Below are 27,050 nucleotides of genomic sequence, written 5' to 3' on the forward strand. Positions count from 1 at the left end.
CGTTATTCCCAAGGAATAGAGGCTTCTTATTAAAATCTAATTTTGTGCAGATATCTCCAAAGAACAGGCTTTTAATGAAACAGGACTTGCACGGTCTCTAATGAGCATGAGGCTGCATGACGTTACACTGAAGATATAATTCTAAAGCCTTTCAGGGTGTAAACATTCGCTGAGTTGAAGATCTTGGCCCCCGTTGCCAACTAAACTTGTTGTGAATTTTCGATTTCTGGTTTTCCTTTGAAAGCAGTGACAAAAGTTTACTGAAGAAAAAAAAAATAACGCTCTTATTGATTTCCAATTAAAAATGTAAAATTCATTAGAGTACAGCACAATATCACGCTGCATGTCATACTGTACTGTTCTGTACTGTTTCATCCAAATCTATACAATTGAATGCATTTTGTACAGGTTGTAAGTCCTTCAGTGGACAAACACAAAAGGTCAGACAAACCCACATTCAACCCTATTTGCAATTTTAGTGTCGCCTATTAACCTCAAACGCGTTTTCTGTCACTGGAGATGTATGTATGCAGAAAAAAAAACATGCAAACTCTGAATCAAAAGACCAGCAAGCCTGAACTCAAACCAAGGATAATGTTGTGGGGCAAGAGTGCTTATCACTATATGTAATCACCTGGATATTCCATAGATAGATTTTCTTTTTGCTTAATTTGACTTTAACTATATCAGAAAACATCTTTCTTCTTTAAATGGGTGAAAATAGGATCAGGTGCACTTAAGCAGGTGCACATGATAAAAAAAAGTTTGTTAGCATTTGGGGATCTACCCATACATCAAGATCAGACACGAGGTCAGGTAAGGTCTTGTTTAACACGGTCAGGTGTGTGATAATCCATAAGGCCTCTCACGACCCCCCCCCCCCCCGTGGGCTTCGCCGAGCCATGTAGGGAGGAATAAGTAGAATATTATACAGATGTAGAGATTTCCAGACTGCTGCCAGACTGCCCAGGACAGTTCACACAATTTTTATCTGCCGACTGACCTGAAAATGGTTCGACAAGTTCAAGAAAATCCAGAGCGGCACTCGACGAGAGACTGCCGTCTCTCCACACACACACTGACAAAGACCCATGAGTCAGTTGTCGCACAAATCTGACCTACATGATTGCTTCTCCAGGTTTGACAGAAAGCAGTGAGTTGAAGAGCAGCACTGTGATAACGGAGCCCGGATCACTGGGTGGATACAGACAGTTGATGTGCGCAGACACATACATGCACACGAACAGGACACGATGGTTCCTTTTTGACTATGAAATATTGAGTGCATTGAAAAATGTCAAAAAATTGGCCAATTGATTGAGGAGAATAGGGACTACGGCATGCACGTTTTACCTTTTAAGATTGTATTTCTGTGAACAGTCTCCATGGTCACACACTTGTGACCAGGGCTCAAAGGCATACACGGGCATCGTGGTTTGTGTGTAGCCACTGACAAATAACGTTTATGTACTTACATTGTGTCAGCTAAACTAATTTCACCATCAACAACACACTTGAAGGACGGGAGAAGAGAGTGTCGACCGGCTTAGATCAGAGGTTGATCCACGCTCACTTGTAAAGCCTGTTTTTCCCTTTTTATTAATACAATACAGGCAGGCATCAGGACACTCCTTCACCTGCTACAACAGGGCGAACGTGGACAGCGAGTTCCCAGTTTTGAAAGCAGTGTGAATATCCAGCAGTTTCATTCAGTGTGGCTACTTGGAATACATATTTCATAGGGAGCACCACACTGCTGCAAAGTGCTCAACTCTGGCTGTGAAAGCAACACTGTACCATGGTTGGTATGCAGCATATCATTATGAGGAGCGGAGACAATGACATCCTGGGTATGCACCGGACATAGAAATTTTGAAATCTCCCCAAACTGTAAAGTTTCTCTCCCAACTCTACAACACTGAACTCCATCAAGACTGCCTTCGACTGAATTGTATATTTTTTGGGTTATTGTAACGCTTTTATATAAAAACCTAAATGAATAGACAGTGCACCAAATATCTGATTCACACATATATTACACTGGCAGCAATAGACGAGAGCAGGGTGTAGTTGGAGCACAGTTAAGTGAGTCAAAAGTCCACTTATCTGGGGGATGGAAACTTTTTTCTTTCAATGGATGCAATATTTCATAACAGCTTGAATTTGGCTGTTGTTCACTTGAATGCCACTTACTCTTTTCAACCACTGGAAGGCAAGCAGAGCCAGCCTCAGTGCATTTCAAACTGCTCTGGAGAATTTGAGCAGAACAGCTGACTGACAGTATGGCTGCCATGGATATTTTCCCTTTCTAAACAGAAGAAAACCCTGTTGACAAACCCAGAAAGAGCTGTATTGACACCATCTGTCCTGGGTGGAAAAGTTTGCATTTCCATATGCTCATCTTTAAGATGTCATGTCACCATCTACTAAACATCACTTTCACTCGGGGTAAGTAGTCGTGGACTTCCCTTCCCATTTTGAAAATGTCATTATGTCAGGGGTGGGAGGAAGACAGCTTTTAAATGTAATGAGAGGAGCTAATTTGATTGGCAACGACTGAAACCAGGACCTGATCCAACATGTGATAATGTATTCCTAATCAAACCTAGTTTTCAGCTCCAGCAGAGGGGCCAGCTGTGCCACAGGTGTCTCTTCCCGCACGTGAAGAAGTGGTCATATCATGCACATTATGTTCTGCTGACTGCATCCTGCACTACTTATCTACTCTCACCTGCAGACATATTCTTATGCCATAGACAACCACAGTTCACCTGCAATCCATCAATACATTTTGACTGCACCTTTACATATCTGTTATTTGTGCACTGTACTATATAGGCAACAGTAGCAGAATTACCCCATAAAACTGAAAAAAAAACCCACCATAATTTGACATTAAAAAAGTAGTCATAAAGAATACTCATCGTGAGAAAATCACCACTAATCATTTGCTGTGTCGCGTGATACTGAACATTACGCATCACTTGTTTTCTGTATTCTGAATTTCCTGGTTACCATGACTAAATATAGTGCTGTTGAGCCAAGATGCAGATCAACGATTAAGACGCAGGTCGTCTGTGACAGCTTTGCCTTATAAAGAAGCTTGCAGCTGCACTTACCGGAACCGTTGCTCATAATGGAAATTGACTGGTTGTTATCCATCTGTCCAGGTGAGGGTAAACCGAGAGTCATATTGGTGGAATTAAAGTCGGTCTCCTTTCCACACAGCAGCATATTGATACTGCCAATCATGTCCGCTCGGAAATCCAGTGAACTAGCAGCCTGAAAGGAAATGGAGCGCTGCAGCCTGGCCACCTAAAAACAGGAATTCGGAAACCATTATTGTTTTTTTTAATAAACAGTTTTCTCGTCAGAAATCACGAAGCAAGATAACTATTAACATGAAATCAACACTAACCTCCTCAATGACTGGCAATGCATTCTGGGAGGTCCTCTGCATTAGTGCCAATGTGTCTGGTGCATTCAGATTGAAAGCTGAATTGATCTAAAAGAGGAGCAGGATAGTAAGATTCATCCAAAAAAATACATGAACAAAATACAAAACAATGATCGGAAATGTAAATGTTTTGAAACTGAATCCTTTGCTATTCATATAACATTTTCAAACCGTGTTTGCAAACTACTTCAGTAAACTTCACTCAACCAAGATGACCAACAGCAAAGACATTTATGTAGGGTTAGAATAGGATACATTACAGCAAAGACACAAAATATGGGCAAAAAAAAAAGGACTCTGAGATAGAAAACAGACAAATAAAAATGACATGAATAATATTTGGATGGATAGAATATTGAGGGATAAAAACAAGAACATAAAAACAAAAGGCTATAAAAGGATGACATCACACACAGGCAAGTCCATAAACAAGTATATTAAAAAGTGATTTAAAAGAAGCCACTGCTTCGCCGGGCCAAATCTTTTCAGGAAATTCACTACAAAGTCGAGGAGCCCAAGATGGAAAAAGCCTGTTTGTTATCCTGACACGCCCATGTCAGTTTAAAAATGATTACTTGAAAACCTTTACGTATAAGCAAATATTCATGCACACATATACCACAAACAATAGGTATTCCAATATTTACTGGATTTTCAGTTACAAACAGGAAACCAGTGGGATTGGGCTTAAGCTGGGGTGATATTATTCTGTGAAATCAGTGAGAAGTTGAACTGCAGCTAAATACATGATTGAATCCAGAAAGCTGAGAGCTGCAGAGATCAAGATTAGATTAGTCCAAAGTTTAAAAAAAACAATACAACATTACTCAACGTTATTTTAATATGACGGTCAGTTGACTGCCTGACGTTTCAGTGTTCCGGTAAGATTACTTAACACGTGATGAATAATGAAAACTAGATTAATTGTAATGTTTAAAAATTGCATTAATTTATTAGCTATGGGTGGGATCCTAATACTGTGGCATCATGGCATAGTCCCTCATGTGACCACTCTGGCTGCAAACGGCATCAGGAGACAATATGGACACATTTGTTTCCAAGAACATGCTTGTTTCATTTTGGCAGTAGGCGGTGGCACGGACACGTTGGCTGCAGAGCCTGAGCAGACCAGTTTTACATTAACCTTTAATTTATACTCACTGGGATGGCAACAAACTATTTACTGTCCCCTTACTAATTTGTCCGCCTTGACCTGTAAATTATGTCTCAACGTCATCCTCCTTGGCTCTGGTTCATAAAAGCTGCATTAAAAATGACAAGTGTTACTCAGTGTTACGGTGACATTCTGAAGGTACACAGTATGAGTCCAATTAGAGGAACTAAATGGCATGCCCTTTCAACCACCGTCATTTTCATGCATCAAGTGTCAAGTATAGACTGTATGAGGGTTGCCCGTATTGTCTTCCAGCATATATAATGACAAAGACGTCAAATATATGCAGCACAGAGGTCCTGAAAGAGCACAAGCGCACAGACCGCAGGTTCTAAGAGCTGAATAGATAACGCTGCATTCGAAGTCCTAAATAAAGCGCTATTCACAAACAGAAGCTCTTTCAAGCACGGCTTCAACAAGCGCCCCGCCACTGATTGAGTCTTGAGTATATTCATTTAGCACCACTTCTACTGTTAGTGAGTGGAGGACAGACAAAAGGAGCAGATGGAGTGGAAAAGTGGAGTCTGGGACCATTTTCAGCAGAACGGCTAAAAATCGTCTGAAAGTGACGGACGGAAGAAAAAGAGTTCAGCATTGTAACATGAGGAGCACAGTATAGTGGAAAAATAGTGAAGAACCGATAAGAGTCTGTATGAGAGCACGGCGTCTTACCTAAACAGCGGATTTATTTCTAGTGGTTTCGTAGTGATTCTCTGATTGGCCAGTGGTCGTTGCTTTCGTAAGTTGAAGTTTGGTTTTAGACATAAATGAGAACGGTCAAGGTTAATGCCTTCTCTGACTGGAGGTGCATAAAAACTACATTGTGAGTGAAAACAACTGGTCGCCACGGCGACAGGGGAGGAGAAATGTAAAGTGGCGAGACGAGAGCAAAAAGCAGCCATAATTGTGAATTAATGAGGGGAACATTTGTTCATGTGCTTAAAGATGGCCAGATGGTCACTCGGGGTAGAATATCATTATTGCATATTTAGCCTGTTTATTATTCAGAACTCTACGCTGAAGTTCCTATGTATTTGATTGTTTGTCATCGTATGTAGCTTTGTTTCTTTCCCGTACACCGTGGACTCTGAGTGCAACAAAAAATAAATATTGTCCATATAGCATTGAATTGGCTTTGAATGAGCCTTCTCTGCTGGAATCAAGTCGTTGAATAACACAGAGCAGATGTTGGTGCACTGTGTAACTTCCAGATCTGTACACGAAGAAATGTTCTGTTTACAGAGTTCCCTGAATCTTAATTGACTGGCCTTTACTTACAAACTGCAGATTTACAAATGCATTGCATCTATTGTCCTCAGATGTAAAATTAGGTAGATTTGGGTAAAATAACTTCTTATTGTTGGAGAATGGGAGGGTTGAAAGGGGTTTGATCAGCTGTCCCACTTCCCACTCCGCCTGGACTTCTTTCAAGCGTTTCCATTTGAGTATACAGTATTTATAGACAATGTTGTGATATAAATTGACGTAAATATATTTTAAAGGATGCAAACAATTGTTTGAATTAAAAAAGGTAAGTGTAGGTAAAAGCTGGATGACTTTTGCATGTCCTCTGTTGAGTTGCATATTTGAATATTAAAATATATATATTTTTTTTTTATTGAGTCTTCTGTGAGGACTGTATTCTGAAATGACTTCCAAAAAATAATCCCAAAACAAAATTGTAAAAACGTCTAAATCACCGTCTGCTGCTCAGCACCTCGGTGATAAAAACTGACTTCTCGTCTTGTCCTTTTCTTTATGCTGCTCTTGTTGTTATCACAATCATTCAGCGGCGTGGAGCCTTAAGTGTGAAGGCTTGATGTTCTTTTCCATCCATCTGCTTGAGGCGCTGAAGAGCTTTTCCACCATATCTTGTCCAGGCTTTCCTTTTTATTTCTGTGTCTGAAAATGCCCGTGGGCTTAAATTGTTCAAATGCTCTCTCCAACGAACTTCCTGCCTTATCACTTATTTATTGGATTTGCTGTCCCATATATTTTCTCTCAAAGATAAAGTCAAAGAAAAGTGCTGGCTTTCATCATCCCAAAGGGAACCAAGAGATTTAAAAGGAACTCGAGAAAACACTGGTCCTAATAAATAATTCCCACCTGATTGCATGGATTCGAGTAAATTCATTGGAAGACATTCAGAGGTGGATGTGGCAGAGACAATTCCAGAAGCAAGGACAGTATGGGACATGAATCTGCCCTTCTCCCGAAATACATCGAGATAATGTTACAGCGATGTTACGAAGCAGGTGCTGGAGGGTTTGGACTTGAAGGATCCATTAACAAGATTTAACTTTCTATCTTTCTTCAAGTCACAGAGTCAGACAAGCGCAACATTTAACTTTGAATTTGCTTTTCCAATTGGATGGCACAGAATATTGTCTTTATATTCAATTTGCTGCAAGTCATGCAAGAATGATACTTGCATCAAGACGTGAAGACGGAATATCCAAGTTGAAAATTACCTTCTGTGCCCATTTTCCCATTTTCCCATTTTTATTTTTTCCTCTTCTATGCTTCGAATTAAGGGGAGTGCCCTCCACTCAGAAAACTCTTAAAAAGAAGACTCAACACAATATTCTGGCACACAAAAAAAACAACTAACTGCACTACTGTGGCATTTCGTTTTTTGCTTAGGTGTAAAATTCACAGCATCACACCCAATATTTCATGACCATAACCATCAATTTCAGCAATTCTACGTGGACAGGATAGCCCGGTGGCATAAAGTGGTTCACTCAGCAGAAGAACCACTTTTTTTTTTTTTTTTTTTCTGACCTCACTGCACCTACTGGAAAGGCACTGAAGATAGAAACTGTGAGGAACAAGAGGAAAGACACTATAATCCATGGGGATTGTTTACAGAGAAGTCCGTCATTTTATTTCTACAAAACCTAATCACAGTAATCACACGTGACATGCCACAGCTCTCGTTCTGGTGTTTTGGGTTCCGTCTTGTCTTAGGTCTTAATGAGTGTTTTCCTTGTCTTTCCTTTATGTTTTTTTCCCGCTCATGGTTGAGTTTTCACGGTTCTTGGTTCATATGTTGATGTTTGCCTGTGTACACGTGCTGCGGCTATGTCCTTGTTAACATTCACCTTCTTGTGCTCCCAATTTGCATAAATTATTCATTCAATCTTCCGGCGTTCCAGTCTTTTCATACGAAATGTGTTGATTTTCATGCTATAAGATCTATATTATTATTACACCATACCCATCATTTGAATGTTTATTTTTTTTGTGTTCAGAACTCAGTCGTTTAGTCAAACATGTTGAATACTGAAGAAAATATGTGCCGCTCTGTGAACAGCAGCAGTATTTACGAGATATGCAGAACTAGGAAAAGAAAGAAGAGTTTTTGTTTTAAATAACCTATTTTTCGGATCTCCTTTCTTCATAAATAAAGCTTTTGAACAACATGATATTATTGTGTCATTGTTGGCAATACCAGCTTTGTTTCACTATATATTTATTTAATACTCTTTTTGTGAAGTTCTATTGTTAATTGGTTGCTGCTTTTATTTCTTGCCTTTTGTTCAAACTAAGCTTTAGAATAATATTAAAACTCAATAGATTTCCATCAGTAAAATGACTCAAAACTCTCCGTTTAGCCAGTGTAAATAAATGAATGTTGTTGTTTCTCTGCATGTATGCAAGGCATCAGTAAACAACAACATTAAAGGCGGTTTCAAATATTCCATCGTGGTGCACTACCTAAAGAAAAAAGTAGACCAGCTTTGCATGAGCTGCAATGTGCGGCAGCCATTGCTTCATCAGTTCGCTACTCTTTGAAGATCTGGATGAGCACAGACTGCTAACGAAATTTGTTTTCTATCACCACATCTGGGCTCCTGAATGACAGACGACGACTACTGGCTCCAGCTACCGACAGCTGTAAGCTGTGCAGAAGCTGCCAATGACTCAGCAGAGAGTAATATAACATGGCAAAATAGTGAGGTCCAGGTGTGGCTGTTCGGTGGACGAGTTAAGACAGATGCCGAGGACTTTCTGGGACTATAAACTAGGACATCCTCTGGTCAGTGGTGGATCACAGACATTGACAGTGCATAACTCAGCAACACAGTTTTTTGGGGCCCCATAAACTTCACCCTGATTTAAAAAGTAGAGGCTCAACGCTTTGTCAGACACAATGACTTGACTGCAGTGTCTGTGGTTGAAATATTACAAAAGCCTTAATTTACATTTCAAAAATCCCCTCCTTTAGCACCGACAGTGCAGTTTGGAACAAGGCTGGACGTGGGTGACCTTTCTGGGCAGGAATAAAAGCATTTTAAATAGAGACATCTTGGCCAGAAATACCGCTGTGTCCCCGTCAGACCAATCAGTATAAACACAGTTCTCAAATGCATTGACTTCCCAGGATTTTTCAAAACCGTACTAATTGTGCCCAAGTTTACTTTACATTTAAGTTTTATCAAAGTCAAATTGGACCGGGTTCTGCGGGGGGACTGCGAGGAAAGCTTACCTCGGAAAACACTTTCCTATTGTCCAGGTTTTGCAGGAGCACTCGCTGGGTGTTAATCAGCTGCTGTGAAGTGAGGGAGCAGCTGACATTTTGAAAAGATTCCTTTTCAGCCTGGTTGCTGAATTGGACATACTCATCCAGACCTTGTCCTTCACATAGGATACTCCTCAGGTTGTTTGGCCTCGGGAAGGCACGCATCTACAAAATAAATCCGTATTTTGAAGAAGCATCATGGTGATTAAAAGCTTAGCATGTATGCACACATGCCCAAGTGACATCAGGTGAGTTGTGACAGAGTATGATAGGTGAAGTGGATATTTCACGACGGAGGAGCACACTGTAATTCACACCAGAGCCTATTGCAACCATCAAAGAGTCGACTGCACTGTTGGAATCTTTTAGTCACAGCAAAATGTATTTAGCCACCCTTGTCATCTTTGTCAGTGAAACATAATTACCTTCTTGCAGTTTATCTGATGATACTTGGTGCGTTCAGCACTATCAATTGGGGAACATCCGGAGACACAATACTTATTACTCTTATTGTAATCCATTTCGGTCCAAATTGCCTATTCTTGGCAGCTTCAAAACACTTTTTGCTAAGCAAATACTAGAGAATGCTTTGATCGTGACTGTCAAGACAAAGAGTCCCAGAGGCGGCTCTTAGCCAGGACATTTTTGTGTTGGAATGTTCAAACATGGCCCTCTGGGCACATTCGGTCTTTTGAACATTTCGGTAACATTTAGCTCATTTCATTTACACAAGGTAGTGGTGGTGGTGGGGAGTGATCTAATTTGTAAGTAGTTGGGATTCTGTCTGGTGGTTTTATTTTAGCATGCCAGCAGAGATGTGGAGTGATACTTACTGGATTGAGTTGAATTTTAGCATTCATGAGGCTTTGGATCACCGATGGTGGCACTGATAAATCATCTTCCAGGTAGGTTGAGAAAGTTTCATTGCTTCTCAGAATGCTCCCAAGGATGACTGGTTGAGCTTCAACATAAAAATGAAAAAAAAAAACCCCATTAAATCACAGTTTATCATCAGTATTTAAACAGGTAGTTTGCTTAATGTTGGAGGGTGTGATATACACAACTGGTCAGATATGGAGTACATAAAGGGATAATAATTTGCTTCTTATTAACCTGGGTCCCATTTTGATAGTTTTGGACATTAATCCTCTTTACTTCCCATCTGCTCAGTAGATATTTTGCAGCCAAAAGGCCAACTACTGCACAAAAATTAGAATGCATGCATAAGCATGTGTTATTTGTATTTTCTACTGAAATGAACACCTTCTATTAGTCAAACATGGAGGAGAGCCAGAGAAAGCGGGACGATAACCCTTCCAATAAGGAAGGTTGATCTAAACAACGCACCGGTGGATTTATTCAGGTGTTGAAAGGACAGGGTTAAAGCTTAAGTCCTGTCTTTAAAGTCCCTGAAGCGCAGCTGCTGAAGGAAATGTCACCCCAACACGTACCCATATTGGTCCAACATATGAGGAGAAGAAGAAGATAAGAAAAGAACTACCAATATGTTTTATGTGTGCAGATGAAAGGGTAAATGTGATAACTATCTGATTTGGCATTGTTATTGCGTGCTGCTTTGAGTGGCAACACGGTCTGAGGAATTTGAGTTCATTGTGGCTTTCTTTGTGGCAGTCGCAATTAAATCCTTCATGGGTGCAAGTAAGAGGATGAGCACTTGAGTTGCATGAGAGTGTGAGAGGAGAAACTTTGTTGCGAAACACGTGTCAGATTGTTAACCAACTATTTCCTCCCCTTATTAGCCGCCACCAAAGCCAATTTGTGAAGCAATTGGCTTCTCCTTGTTGCCCCTCCAGTGTGGCAGAAACACCCCACTACACTATATTCACTCAGACAGCCCAGATACTGCCTCTATTCCATCCAGATGGGACTGTATAACATTTTGATATCACGATTGTCACGCCTCTATCTGAAACTTCTGGTGCACATTTCCTGAACGCTTAATGTCACAATGTTATGTTTCTATTTTAATGGAAGGTGTAACATTATTGGCCCTTGTTACATGAGTGGTTGCTACATGGATCATTATGCAGGTTTATTTTGATGGAAATTTGATCTGAAGAACAAACTCGAAGTGCCAGAGCCAAGGATGTTTATGTTTTCACAGTAAGCGATGAGAATGGACAGAATGAGATGGACAGCTCAAATTGGACAGCTTGGTGGGAAAGCGAGAGAGATGAGGTTGAGTTTGGAGGAGAGACGATAGAAAGACTTTCATGGATGCAGTGAAGGAAGACATTCATGTGATTGGTGGGAGGAAGGAGGAAAGAGGAAACAGGAGACAGCCGAGCCTTAACAGGAAACTGTCGGAAGAATAAGAAGATTGTGAAGATGATTCGATACACGAGCCCCAAACAGTTGAAGATATTACCATGATTTAAAGTAATCGTCCCATCCCTAATGTTTAACATGTGTTTTCCTCTTGCTGGGATGTCAGCATGTGTGGTTGAAATGATGAAGTGGTTATGTAATGAAATTATCACTTTGCCAATTGTAAAAGGGGCAAGTCAGCCAATTATGTGGATGGGGGATGAAGGGGAGGAAGTGACTCATGCTGAGCCATCTAAAGCTCAATTAAGATAAATGTTTGGTGAAAACAAGTGGAATTAATCACACTCTTTCATAGTCTGCTTTCACCTTAGACAACAGGCTGCGATCCCGACTGAAGTCGTATTACTATGCACCCCATGACTACGGAGGCATCAGCAGGAATTGGCAGGGTTAGATTACAGGGAAGCAGAACATGGTCTGTGCTTCCTGAGCACTGTTGCCTTTTTGATTGAAGTGACCACCTGAGTCTTTTTAATCAACCCATGGTGAAAACAAAAAAAAAAGAACAACACAATCACCTTTGCCTCCATAGTCTTTTGATAGTTCTCCATTCCCCATTCTTGTTAATGACCTTTTGTGCTCTCGCTTCAGACAGCGAGTCCCATTAATTATGCCCAGGCTCAGATCTTTGATGGATTTAATCTTGTATATTACAAGCCAGCGACCCCAAAATGCAAATGGCCCACAAGCCGCTTGTTGAACAGCAGCAGCCCCCCCCCCCCTTGCCTTTTTGCAAATTAGGTGGCGTATGAAAATCTGAATATCATCAGGCTAAATGAGCCTAATGCAAAGCAGCAACTTATCAAGACAAACGATCTGTCAGTCTGAACGGCAAATTGCATCATAAATAATCACACGCCATTGTTTTTGAGGGATAAAGGAGAATAACAAATCCTCAAACTTGTCATCCACATGAAGGAGATACTTTCCTTGATGAAGAGTACTTAACAAAGACATAGCAGAGTTATTGTTGCTGAGGCAGAGTATTTACAATATCAATTACTTTTGGAAACATTACTCAGTAGCAATTAAACTTTTACACAACGAAAGAAGAAACTACTTTTTGACCTTGCTCTTCAATCCGCTCAAGTTTTTTGGAGGTAAAACACTCACAAAAAAGTTGTATCTTACAACGGGCATTGTTTTACAGAAAGTGCATCAGATAATGTGTACTGAAATTAGCACGATCGTCAGCATGCAAATAGCCATTACCAGTGTTAGACTGTGGCAGGACAGAAGCCCACTGCTCAACGTCGTCTACGAGCAACCGCGCCCTGCTGAGAATAGATCTGTTCACCAACGTGGTTTGCAGCTCTATCAACATCCCAGAGATTCTGGTTCAACAAAAAGAGAGAAAAACATCATACATTGTGTGCAAGTCTAAAATCCTAACCAAAATGTTGCGCTCTAACAGATTCTGTAATGTATTGAAGGAAAGCGCATGGAACATCCCTGTACTTACATGGAGTTGTTGAAGTTATTGACTTGGCCTGGTGTTTCCCCTGGAGTTGGATAGTTCAAACAGGGATTGTCGATATTACACATCATGCCCTGAAGCCAGGGCAGCACGCCAGCTGACGGCATGGCTTTGTTTGGATAGTGACCTGAAGGAGCAGAGACGAACATTTATTATTCCGCCAACCTTTGTGGAAACGTATGGAATAACAGCACGGGCAACGTTTGCCCTTTCGCTGACATCAATTATTTCCTTAACCAACAATAAACATATTTGTGCATATTTAATGGATTGAGACGGAATACCCGGCGTGTCAAACAGCTCAAAGAGGCCAGTACTCACATTGTTTTTTGGATAACGGCTGATTGGTAGACCGCACCCACACGAGGATGAAGAAGAGAAACAGAGGCCAGACAATTTCAGTGACCAACCGCACCTGTACAAAGGAAAATTCAATTTTATTTGGAGGACTGGTTGATGAAACACGAGACACCATGGCTCTGACACATTTTAATTGCCATCTTGTAAAAGAGCAGTGTTATTATTGGCTTTGACTGAAGAGTTTGACATTTGGGAGAAGGTTTGTGCTCCATCTATATGTGACCAATGTAAGGCCAGCAGCCAGTTGGTTTTCCTTAGTGGCACTATAAACTGACAAAAGCCACAAAATGCCAAGATATAGTTTAGACCCTCGCCTCACTTCAAACAGTAAAATGCCATTATTACATTTATGTTTTGTGGTTTAATTCATAAATAAGTGAGCTTTAGTGGTGTACAAAGGGTACATGGAGTTTATTACCCGTGAATGGAGCCAAGGTGTTCTTTCTTTTGTAAAACGTATAAAGTATAAATAAACTTAAAGGCAAATGAGAGGATATCACAAATTGAAAATACAAGTTTCAATTGTCATCCTATTTTTTTTTTAATAATGTTCCACAACAAATGTTCAAGCCTTCGGTGCCTTGTGTGAGGGATGTGTGAGGCTATTTATATCCATGTTGACATATGTGCAGTGCAGACGCAAATGCCCAAGTCCATATGTTCTGCTTTTACTTTTGCTATCACCTCAAGCAGAAGACTGAAACAGCTGCCCCTGCTTGTGATTCCCTAAGCTGAAGCCTTCACGCACTCCTTTACATCTCCAGCTACACTCAATCCTCTCCTGGATGAAGAGTGTCAACCAATTCCCTGCTTTAATACCACCACTTCATGCCTGCCAGCAGGTAGTGCCCCATGTGACATGCTGGGTTTTTATTCCACCCTGGGGAATGGGTAAAGAGAGAAAGCAACAAAGCACAAACCATGAACCTCAAGGTTTTACTTCATTTTTTCCCTTCTCTGGTTATTCTGATAGAGAGTATATACTTTATATATGTGCCCAATGTCAGGGCAATACATTGTCCTCTAAAAGGAGAGAGCAGCAACTACAGAGGGGATGTCTAATGAAATATTTTAAAGCAGCGCCCAAAAATAACGCTGCAATACATCACATCGGAGGATACTTGTCAGAGACTGACAAAGGATACAGAGAGAATTACAAATTATTTAATTCCATTTACCCAGTTGTGCTTTGTAACTCTGCATTACTGGAATATAAACTAAAGACCAATACTGTTTGCCCAGTAACAACAGGTAATGTGTTTCTAAACAGATGTTTTAACTTTTCATAGTGTTTTTTTTTTTTTTTTTTTTACAGAAAAACAAGTTACCTCATAGCAGAGAACCCTGAACACAATATTGTAGGGGTCTGAATTTGAAAAAAATTGCTTTACAATTGGGATGTAATTTCATTATTCATTATTTTATATTGAAATGCTATAAATAGTGTTGTACATCTGCTGCATCACCCAGCAAAATTAAACAGTCTAGCTTTTGATTCTATATGTCTTATTTAAGATTTTAAATGTTTAATGGATTTCAAGGGTCTGGTCTCTGCGTTGTCTTTAGGGCCGTTTCAAGCTTCCATATATAAGCCAAATATGCTGCATGTTTATTTTTGTGATCATTATGATACAGGAATATGCTTCATAAAAGCACAAACCCAAGCAGTTTATCCCTTTGGGGACTTTTTTCCCATCAGCAGAAAAATGCACAAACATCATACAGTGCTGTATAGTCATATATTAGAGTGGAGAAGTCGCAGGGCTGTAGCTCATCTTTCTTGGACGCCACAGCTCATGCCATGTGCCATCTAGGCTTTAATGTGTCCCTCACCACACCATCACTCACCATCCCACACCCCTCCGAGCCCTCTCTGCTAACCTCAGCTGACCCCGTGGGCCTGCACACTCATCTCTCCCAACATTTCTAATAAAGTGACCTGCTCAGAGGCATCAGCTGGAAAGCCCCAGTGAGCCACTCCCCCCCCCCTCTCACTTGCCTCCATAAAATGTTCAGGCATCGTATTTAATGACATATTTTGCCGCAGATAATAAGAGGACATGTTATTCTCTCCGTAATTAAGCGGGAAATGTACTAACATACAGTGTGCTCCTTGTTATGCCACAACGCCGTGGAAACCTTACGAATTGAAGTGAGAGTTGAGCACACTTTATTTAGCTCAGTTGGTATTCAGGCATAACGTGAATCTTCAATTGTGGATTTCGTCAGTGAATTGCTGATGAGGAAAATAGCAGAAAATCACACTTCATATATTTCGAAGGCAACGAGACAGAATTTCAGATTCACTTCTTTAATTCCATCCGGTCTGTGTGTGTCAGTGGCAGTTCTTCTGAGAGGGTGAATTATCATAATGTATTCCAAAGAAAAGGCATGCAGAGGGAACACAAAGATCATGGGGACTTTCTCAATGTCTGACTCCCCAGGCATTTGCCATCGGACACCGGAGCCTTTGTGAATAGATAATCTCCTCCTATGAAATTATGTGAAATACTGGACCATAAAATCAGTTTCATGCCTGTTATAAAATCTTAAAATGCTTGGTGAGGCATTCATATAATTGGTCATTAACCTCCACAAGCCCTCCAGAAGCACCATTGTCCTTGCTAGCTCCCACTGGTTTTGTCTAATAACAATATTTCATGTTGACATTGGCCAAATATCCTACTTTTCATGCACAAAACTGCCACCGTCCCCTTACATATTTCTGCTGGGGAGCAGCTGCATATTTCTTTTTGATACAAAAAGATACCAGCCGGTTCTCTCCGCTGGTTGATAAAATTAACCAAGCAAATTCTTCCCGACACAACGTTGTAAAATTGCAAATGCCCTGAGTTATTCAAAGAAAGTGTGAACTTTGATAGGAGCAGATTTTTAATTTATTGTTTTTTTGGTCTATGTCTTCTGTTCGTCCCCAGAAACAGGCACACTGCTGTGCCTGAACCCGTAACAAAACAAGTGGGTGGATGTTGCTCCGATCATAACTGCAAGGGTATAAATCAAACAACTTGCAGCAGTACTCAGTAACAGCAATATCTCCCTGAAAGAAATGACTCATACGGCGAACCACATTCCTTAATGACTTATTCGGACCTTTAAAATGCTTTTGCAACACATAGTCGACTGTTATCTCCTCGCAGCATGTGAACTCTTGACTGGTGTGGTGTAACGTCTGACGCCATAGGCCGTCACGTCGACAATATATCACTGGTTTATAATGTGTAGGGTTTGGTACAAGGACATAGACATGGTTGTCTGACAGAGTACTTGGAAAATTCTTGGTTTGGACACATTGCTGTATTTTCCCTCATTCAAAGATCTACATAATCAAGACATAGTAAAATACTCCTAACTACAAAATGGTTGATGTAAAAAATTATTTTAGGCTATCAAGGTGTGGTCAGATGCCTTGGTGATTTGTTTAGTTTTTTTTTTCATGTTATGATTTACAATTCATGTAGATACTGCTAAAATAAATATTTAACATATCGTTTTTGTTTTTCTGGTTTTACCTTCTCTTCTGGAGTAATTTCCTGTGTTTTATTTTATTATTATTATTATTATTATTATTATTATTATTATTATTATATATTATTTAAGAAAGGGGGACAATTATGTGATAATGTCATTAGTTACAAATGTACAATTACCAACAGAAGGACAGGGATAATCTATTAGCAGATTTTAGTGATGTACTTCATTTCAACCAAGACCATCCTCGGTACTCAAATTCATCTCAGGTGCCACCTTCACGATGCGCACGATCAGTTTTGTTCTACTACCAAAAACCCTTAATGACTACTTTCTGGCATATCTGTCCTCACTCCTGAAAACTTGTCATTAAAAGAGCAAGAGTGTATTTAGATGGGTTCATATGCACTCTCCTGGTGAGCTTCAGTGCATTTTCACTTTGTTAAGAGTGACTTCAAACTGTACACAGCAGACGTGGAGATGCAGTTTTAGTTGAAACGCACGAAGCAGATGAAGTGTGGGCAAACACTTTGAAGTAGCCAAAGCAGTTTTCAGAGTCTCAAGGTTGTAAGAAGATGAGACGATTTCATCACTGAAAGCAGAAAGTTTGTTTAAACTGATAAAACTCGAGTGACGAAAGTTGAAATAGAACATATAGTATTACAGCTATTAGGTAAAAGGTGAAAATTCTTTTGTGATTACTTTATATGGCCCTTCTATTCTTCTTGGACAGTATTTCTTAAGCGAGGTTGCTGGTAGGAAGACAATAAAAAAAAGAGTATATGCCCTTCAAACAAAGCATTTAACACTCCCTAACCACATACACTGGGTCGAACGAGAACATGAGCTTTGTTCGAGGTAAAATACTGGCTATGTGACATAACATCCACTCGAGATAAATCACCGAAAATTGAAGGTGACACTTTGAATTGGTTGGCATTAAGGTAAGATTGTTCTCCTTTTCTGGTGGGAGCGTTAGAGGAGGCTTACTTCTATAGGAGCCAATTTTCGGAGTAAATCCCCCCCCATTACCGATCCATCACACAAATACCTTAGTTGCCCTTGATCACACAACTTTGGGACCATCCCCTCATCTCCCCACCATTGCGGACCAATTTTGGCAGATATAGGTTGATTTGCAGTAGGGGGGCTGGTGAGCACAAGTGTACCTTTTGTCTCTTCCGGAGAGTGAAGTTCTTCCACAGGAGGAGAGTGAACTGCGTCAGGAGACCCATTACGGCTTATCCTGGCAATATCCTGCCAAAGCGTCGCTATGGCAACTGGCCCACTTAATAAACCCTGGAGGGAATAAAAGGCAGAGTTTGGTTTTAATACAGAAGAGCAATGCATCTTGGGGGAGTGCCACTAATCATTCACTTCCCCAGGCCTTGGGGCTTATGGTGCAGCACCTGTTCTAAGAATTATTATCACCTACACTCAGCAAATCTCAGGGCAGGGCTATGTCTCAGCACGTGGAGATTACGCAGTATAACACTCTTTATTAAGTAGGATGTGGTTGTTTTACTACACTATGCATAAAAAAAAAAAAAAAAATAAAAAATAAAAAAGAACCAGAATCTTCTGCTTTAATGAGGTAATGGAAACTCCAGCCTTTTGATCACAGTTCTACAAATTCCACATCAACTAATATGTCAAATCACTGACAAAAGATAAAAGTCAAAGCAAGCATGACCAACGGCACCATTTCTCACACGGAACAAAGACTGCTGTAAAATATTTACGACTTGTTTTACTAGCTACTCAAGTGTGATTACACAGATAATAAACAAACAGGTCTGCCATGCCATTTTTTATGCCGCGACATCAAGTATGACCTTTATTAAAAATGCCACAACTGAAAGTCTTGTCATTCTGTTCCATAATTAAATATTGTAAAAAAAGAAAATATCACACACAAATTGTATCCATATTCTATTTTAATATTCAAAATGAAGATGAGTCATTCAGTCATACAACTATGAAGTGGCATAAATAAATATGTGCTACACAACTGTGTTATACAATTACTTCTTCAAGATGTAATGAAGATACTTTACAAGTTACTACAGTCAGTTACTACAAAAGTAACCATATGATTGAATTAATAACTCTTGAACCATTCTTAATTTCTGACAACACTGAAATGCATGTGTATTACAAATTCACTCAGTTATTTGGTTGAAGATAAAGTGTTGTGTTTTTTTTTGTTTTGTTTTTTAATGGCAAACACCAGCAGCAGTCAGGAGTCAAGTCTATAAACGTTAGTCAATGGTTGAGGATGTTAATTCACCAAACAGTCGTGTTATATTAATCAAAAGGATGTAATGGACACTACAACAGTAAAATATGAAATTGGATCATATTTTACACAAAACAGAGATTTGGTCAAAACCTGTTTAGAGAATTGGGAAATATTAATTTTTTTTATTTACTTGATGGAAACTCAGGTTTTACATTTTTAAAGTAAAAATAAGAAGGTGCACAGAGAAGAGGTACTGATGTAATCTGATCTCTACGGGTGTATTCAAACATACTTCATTCATCCCGTATACATGTTGACTCCTAATCAGACCACACGCGTCACCCGAACAATCTTGTGTCCATGTGTTTTATTTGAAGAGATTTGTTTTTTTTAATACTAAGTTCCAAAGTCGTGTTACCTGTCTGTGTTCATGTCACGCTGCACAGCATTCCTCTGATTTTACTGTGAAGACTTTTAAGATTACAGTATGTGAGGCAGGTGGGGATTGAGATGGGCTTTTTAGCCCAAGGGTAGTCCTGACAAATGTGCCGCCTTTTAACGCTCCATTTCCTCTTTCTGTTCAGGTTTTACCTACTCTCCGTGTGTTTACATTATTTAATGCGACTTCATGGATGTTTTATTTACTGTCATGGGAAACTCAAGGCTCCCTCACTTTCAAGATGCCAAAATAAGCGCTTTAATGGCCCAAAGAATTCGAGAGCTCAAGGCCGTTCGGTAATGGCAGAGCCAGAATGTTGGTGATCGGTAAGGAGTGGAAGAGAATCACAATTTGTTTTGCTGGCAATGCCAAGTTGTATTTTTGAGACCAGTTAAATTGAATCGCAAGATCACTGTTGTTGTCCAGCTATCAGAGTGTCTGTGGCAGGATAAATACACTCCAATCACACTGTCCTCCAACAGTTTTTCCAATTCATTATGTGCTCCAGCCTTCAGCCAATGGTTAAGTTTATATTTTCAAAGAGGTGGTTAGTTCACTGTTCAAAGGGACAAATGACCGAGGTTCTTATGGAGGTCCAGTATACGCTTCAACACTCTATTCCATCAAATGCTTGTATAATTGAGTATGTGCTGCATTTGCTTGCACAGCTTTAAAGCCTGGTCTTTTGAAACATGTAACGCACAAGAGAAGGACCGCTCAGTACCACCTCCACTCTGAAATCACGTCAAGCATAAGCTTCAAGGGTAAACAACAGCTCTAAGACTCTACTCTCGCCATATGTCAAAAAATGTGTACGTGTCTGTGAGTTGTGTGCTTATCGGGGAAAAAAGTAAAAGATGAAAAAAAGACTGAAACAAAGAATATGTCTGTATAAAAAAAGAAAGAAAGAAATCTGTGAGTGGGTGTTTTGGAAAAGCCCAGCTCAAGGACTCTCTTCCGATTCCACATCTAAAGAACCGATAACAAGTAACAAGAGAGGGTATGATTGTGATTTGCATTGCAGCCGCAGTGTTATAAAACACAATGAACACAGTTCTCCCGAGAACAAAAACCACACAGTGTGAAGTGTTTTCCAGATCATCATTTTAATCTTCGACTAGGAGCACAGAGAATAATTGAAATGAGTTCTTTTGGCCACTTTTTGGACTAGTTTTTCACAAGACTACGGCCATCAGGCGCTGGCATCAGCTTTACACAGTATCATTAGTTCCAAAGAAAGCCCAGCGAAAAGAGCAAAGAGGGAGCAAGGGAGAAAGTGTAGTGCCACCAGAAAAGGGATAAAAGCCAAGTATTGAGAGGTTACAAGTGCTGATGCATGCCTGGCATTTGGGGACGAGGGATGGCAAAGTGCATTATTTCAGCCGCTAGGATGATCGAAAGAGAAAACAGATATTTCTCATACAGCATGAGAGCAGAGGACAGCGGAGAATGACTGCAACATCAGTTACAAGGGGGTCGCCATAACCTAACATATGATGGTCCCCGTGCTTCTTTGTTCAATCCGTCTTTTTTTTTTTCCTCCGTCTCGCTCAATCTCCATCATGAGCGCCATATAGCTTCAGCGCTGCGAGACAACGTACTGCACACTGTGTGGAGGTAAGTTCAAGGAGATGTTGATGGATTTGAAATAATTACCGGAGCGACTTTCTGATGAACTTTTAACACTTGGTCATTGCATGCAAGTTCCCTTTGTGCTTTGAAGTGAGCATTAGTATTATTATTACTCAAGTGTCGTGGTCAAGTGGAATTTTGGTTAAAGTTTTTTATTTTTGTTTTATGAAATAAAATAAAATAAATTGCTGCACAAAGAACAAAAACAAACTCGTGCCAATCAAAGTTAATGTGGCTTACAGTAAACACAAAGCTAAAGGGGTGAACTAAAGGAAACTCTTGCATAAGGCAGAGCGAAAACTAAAAAAAAAAAAAAATCTAAGAAAAAAAGGTAACCAATTAACAAATACTCAGCAATCAATAACCATTAACAAATCAGGAGTCAACAAATGGGAAAGGAGGGAGTTACATAAAAACACACTGAGCTCTCTAGAGCACGAATCCCACAAGTTTAGCCACAACCCCCCCCTTGAACAAAGCCACCGGCGCTCTCTGCTCCTCTCCAAAGAGTCGTGGCTTCCAGGGGTTAAGAAAGCTGTCAATTAGCTTTTAACACTGATCAGCTGTTGTCACACCAATTGCTGCCCCTAACAGACAATTACACTACATGACCTCTAATTGTGATGTACAAATCTTCTTCTACATCATAATATCACACCGGTATTTGCCCTGAGGTTTTGGGCTGTATTTTGCCTTTTGCTTCCCCAGTGCATTGTCCTGGTTTTAGTTATTGTCTTAACATTCGGGTGTCTTGTATTACTTTCTTTGCTTGTTCATTGTTTGTTTCCATGCCCGTGCATTAGTGTCAGGAATATAACTAGTAAATAAACTGCAGTGATGTGGCGCATTTCGCTTGGGCTGTCACTGTTCTCTATCCCTTTCTTCGTTATGTTATAACTCGACACGTTACATTTTTCACCTGGAATGATACTACAGAGTTGCAAAATATTCCTATCATTACTCCTTTTCCGAGCCTATGGCACCTTTATTTCCCACCTCGATGTCTGTAAAATTACCTTAATGCATTTGTTTATTTCAATATATTGCTTTGTTTTGAAAATTTGGCATACATTTGATTCGATTAAGTTTTATATGAGATGTTTGCAGACAGATACTGTACTTGGCATCAGGTCTAATCATAACCTTCATTCAACGCCTGTGTGTATATATATGAGGTCTATTTTTCGTTGAAGTAGCAGCGTCCCACAAATTTAAAGACAGAAGTCGATACACCAACAAAATGTTCCATCACCGCGAGGAGCCACAGGCACATTTGAGGGACATTTCACTTTTTAAATACCCAGCCCAATAGGCTTATAGAAGTTTTTAGCTACCTGCTTGTGCCTTCGCAGAGGACTGCACATCAAATTCATGACGGGTACAAAGAATTATAATTCTGACCCAGTTTCATGGTAAAAGAAGGCATTAGAATGTCCATTGAAACTCCTTAACCCAGTCCCTAATCCACTTCTCCTTGGGCCGTTCACAGCCCCAGTATGTTCCAAAAGCTTCATTTTCCCCCAAATTTGCCCAAATGGGTGCTTTCCATTTGTTGTTCTCCTGAGTATGAGAGTGACAGTGTCCCTGGATTCTCAAGCAGCAAATTCATCCAGTCTTGGCTGCTCTTCCTGGAGGCTACTTATCTAACCCTGTCCCCATCAGGTGTACTCAGTTGCAGCTTTATTAGGACACATTAGTCAGATGGAGCCCTTGCAGTGAATTCTACCTCAATGAAGGCTACTTTGTTGATGTTCAGTTCATCGCTATGGACATTCGGGAGAGTGTAGTCCGTGGTTCTGCTCTACGCTGCGTTATATTCTTTACAATCACACATTGCCGTTTAAGAACTCCAAAGAAAATCTTCCACAAGTGAAACTGTGCCAGACTAAATCAGGTTTGGCTAATTTTATGAAATGGCACCGAGCTCCAAGACAAATCTGATACAAGGTGCATGGCACAAAACAACAAAACAAAAGATACAAAGAATATAATATGTTGAAATACTGTAAGTATGTTCTGGGTTTTTTTCTTAATCTCACTCTGAGAAAATGTGTTTTAGTTACGCCATCCCGGATTTATCACAGAGGATCCGGTGATCCACCAGTTAGTTGCGTGAGAAAGAGCAACCAGTATGAAACATTTCCCATCTGGGGGGGTTAAGGTCGTGTTAGGTGGCCATTAGCAGAAACAAAAACTGTGCCCTCTCCTCAGCCACTAGGTGACAGTGCTTTAATCGACTGCTGGCATTCCCTTTTGAACAAGAAGAGAGACAGAAAGTCAAGCCAAGATGTGCTTATATCAATGCATCTAGCTTAGAAACATCATTGGATAGTGTAACCACGAGGGTAAGTGCAAGGAAAAGAAAAATACTCTGTGCACAAATAGTCCTGTTGACATTACAAACCTTTATATCGCTTTGCTTGTTTTTATCAATACAATGAATGGATAGAAAGTCACATTAAACACACCTACATGGACACATCTTATTTTCCGTTAATTTTGTTTCTGCATTTCTTCTACGGTTCAATCTCAGCCGTGCCTGCCAGAATCGCTTGGTCAGCACTTTGCAAATGGCATGCCATCCAGATGCAAATATGATGACACATCTGGCTTTCAACGGTATAACCGCACTCTGCAGCCATTCCTTTTCAACCCGGCAGGGCCGTGGACCACAACAACCTCAGAGTTTCGACAGCAATATCAGCAGCAGCCCGTGGGAGCTGCAGGAATCTCCTTTGTGCCTCTGCATCGCTTTCGCTGCAATACTGCACCTCACAAGCTATCAGCGTCCTGCTCTCCCTCAGGCAGGTCTCATGCCTCTCCCTGAGCCAGCTGTGCTAAGCTGACAAGAAAAGAGAGTTTACTGACCCAAAGACGGATCTTAATTTTCTTTGGGAGCCACACGCTGAATTCTCAGCAGTGTATGTAAAGAGCTCCTCTGGAATACAGTACTTAAAGGAGGCGAATGACCCTGTTATCAGAGTCAAACTAAACTACGGGCTTCTGCAACAGCTCCATAGTCTGCATGGCACGGCATCAGATATCACGAATGTTCTAATGACGAATTTCTTTTTTTTTTCTTCCCCATTTACCTTATTATTAGGCTATATTTGCTCCCACTCCAGTCCTTTGCATTCTTGTGGCACTCTCATTTTAATATTTCTATAATTCAACATAAAAAAGCGAAGAAGGTTTGCTTTTTTCTCTCAGTGTTATGCATTTTAAAAGAAATTCAACACGCCTACTCATTGAGACTGACGAGAAGGAATAAGTACCGGTGCAAAACAAATTCGAAGGGTAGATAGTTCAGCCACACTGATAATCTGTGACACGATTGATTTCCTAATAGGAAATTTTCTTTCGGTTGAATATTTTTCAGCAGCCTTTGTTCTACTTCCTCAGATCTCCCGTCAGAACTGAGCTCCACCACGCATAAACAATCTCAAAGTGAGGGCAGCAGATCAGAGAGGCCTCTGTGGAGACAGGGAGGGGTGACCCTGGTGTTCAGAAGACATTTCAACAAATGCAAGAATTGCAGTCCAAAAGAAATAACTACAAGCTTCATCAATACAACAAGCACAAATACGCCAAAAAAAAAGCTATTCTTTCAGTCAATGTTTTCACTGTTTTACACCGGCTCAGCTCACCTCGCTGACCAAATGGCAAACAACAAAAGCAAATAAACTAATAAATAAACAGAAATCTATCCTAATGTGTGGCGTGATTACTAGCTACCGAGGGCAATATAACTTGCACAGTATTGGACCAGGTGGTATGTACAAAAACATTATGTCTCGAGAGATTTATAGGTTTTATGACCCTGTAAAAAATTAAGGTGGGAGTGCAAGTCCTTCCTCAAAACATGAGGAAGTGGATTATCAACTTAGTTCCTGGACGTTCCAGTAAAGACAGTGAGGTCACAACTGGCCAATCGGGAAAAGTTAATATGTCTTGTTGAGGATCTGCGAGTATAAATTCTGTCTTACACCAAATAAAAATCACCCATTAAAGTATTTCCTATTCTGCTATACAAGATTTTCACCGAGTACACAGAGTACACCTACACATAGTATAATTAAACTCATAGTATTGATAAAATCCTGACGGTAGCTGCGTCAAGTTTAGAAAAGACTCCTATTATATATTTAAGGATAAAAGATTAGGACCGATCTCGTAATATGGTGCTTTTGCATGTTGGTGTTTATGAGCAGCATTCAGGGAAAAAAAAAACCCTAATTAGTCTGAATTATGTGGCCGCACCTGCACAAAGGAACTTTATTCAGATTCCCGTATTTTTGCATGGGTTTTTGTCAACGAGAAGTGAATTTGTCTGCTTCATTATTTGTCTCCCAAAAATATTTGCAACGCATAATCCTAAAACCCCAACAGGAAAATCGGTGGTTTTGCTGACGGCAACAGCTGCTTTGTAATTCACATCCAAGAGCCTCGTCTTAACAGCCTCTCCAACAAGTTTATTGTTTCTGTCCTACTTGAAATTGCGCTGATCAACTTTGCTTACAATTCTGTGCGTTTCCACTTTCTCCCTAAATCAACCTGCATCTGTTTTATTCTCGCACTAAACACTCCACTTTAATCTCAGTTTAAATGTGATACCGCAGTCTGTCAGAACGCTTTCCCTGGCAATAAGTCAGTCATTACAGGTAATTAGTTTTGGATAAGTCATATTTCTGAGCTCCGATACCTCGCCTTAGTTACCGCGACCTGTCAGTCACTTTCAGCTGCCAATTAGTCATTCAGTAGAAACAAATGGAAGAGATGAATAAAAAAAATCATAGCATAAATGTTGGCATTTAATGAATCATTAAGACATGTCATTCAAGAACAGATTAGTCTGCATCTCAAGCTGAAAGCTACACGCAGTATGATGCACTCCGCGCTTGCGTAAATGATTACACAATCGTTTACTCGTGCGGGTTAAAGTACACTGCCTTTCCCTTTCTGACGAAGCAAACAAACTGTACAACATTTGCTCAATACCAAGAACAAAAAGTACCTGATTTTCTTTAATTAAAACAACAGGTATCTATGTAACCGCTCATCCCCCTCACCCTCAGCTCCTTTATTCCCCCGTTTCAATGCAGCCCACCTGAAGACCTGTTTATTAAGTGATTTCAAATAAGATAAGCACTTCTTAGAGCACTCCATTTGATCCACCACAGACAAAACCGGAGGAGGCAAACAGAGACGAGTGTGTAGTTACCCAGGCCTGAGCTCAAACTAGCCCCGAGAGTCGAGAGCAAGCTACAAAAACAACAGCAGCAGCAGAAAGACTGCATCACAGGAGGTTTGGCAACAAAACATGTGTCCTGCCCGAGCAAACAAACTGTCAAAAAAGCAACCTACCTCCGAGCTGTTTGCTTTCCACCCATCAGCACATCTCGGGGCCTACCGATGAATTGGAAGAGTTTTTAACTGCCGGCCCTTGTGACTGACGCACACTTTTATCATCTCTTTCCTTTCCTCCGTTTCGCTGTCACTCCCTGCCTGCCTCACATGGCGGATGTCTACTTTTACCTGCAGTCATAAAGTATGCAAATGACCTCTGCTGAGCCCGTGGTGGCGACAGTCGCCACAGTAATCACACGGCCAGGAAGCACACAGGTGGTGCATATTACGCAGCATATTCCCTGCAGCTCAGGCCTATGGCAGAGCACATATGTCTGCGTCTTGTAGCTCCTGTCTGAGTCACCTGATGAAGCGAAGAGGCCGAACAGGAGCCCTGCCCTACATTCCTCTGGCCTTGTTTTAGGTGTTCATGTGAGGTGTAAGTTTGTCTCGCAAAGGCGTTTCGCAGAAAACTTCGAAATTTAGAAAACCAGTTTAGATGCTGTGAATTATTCATGATCTAATTAGTCCCCAAATTAATCTTTTTTTCTTTTTTTTTT

General features: G+C 40.4%; 1 protein-coding gene across 1 annotated transcript in view; it reads right to left on the reverse strand.

Annotated features, from left to right (window-relative positions):
• LOC308123895 (phospholipid-transporting ATPase ABCA1) overlaps positions 1–26,533 on the reverse strand; it is a 163,111-nt gene extending 136,578 nt beyond the window's left edge. Inside the window, 9 exon segments of the mRNA XM_080486620.1 lie at positions 3,120–3,315; positions 3,419–3,505; positions 9,124–9,321; positions 9,990–10,117; positions 12,718–12,839; positions 12,968–13,109; positions 13,304–13,397; positions 18,001–18,130; positions 26,509–26,533. Of these exon segments, the coding sequence (XP_080342746.1) occupies positions 3,120–3,315; positions 3,419–3,505; positions 9,124–9,321; positions 9,990–10,117; positions 12,718–12,839; positions 12,968–13,109; positions 13,304–13,397; positions 18,001–18,066 (1,033 nt within the window). The 5' untranslated portion in view covers positions 18,067–18,130; positions 26,509–26,533.
• Between the last annotated feature and the right edge of the window lie 517 nt (positions 26,534–27,050).

Source organism: Lipophrys pholis (genome assembly GCF_963383615.2).
Source record: "Lipophrys pholis genome assembly, chromosome: 18".
Lineage (NCBI taxonomy): Eukaryota > Metazoa > Chordata > Actinopteri > Blenniiformes > Blenniidae > Lipophrys > Lipophrys pholis.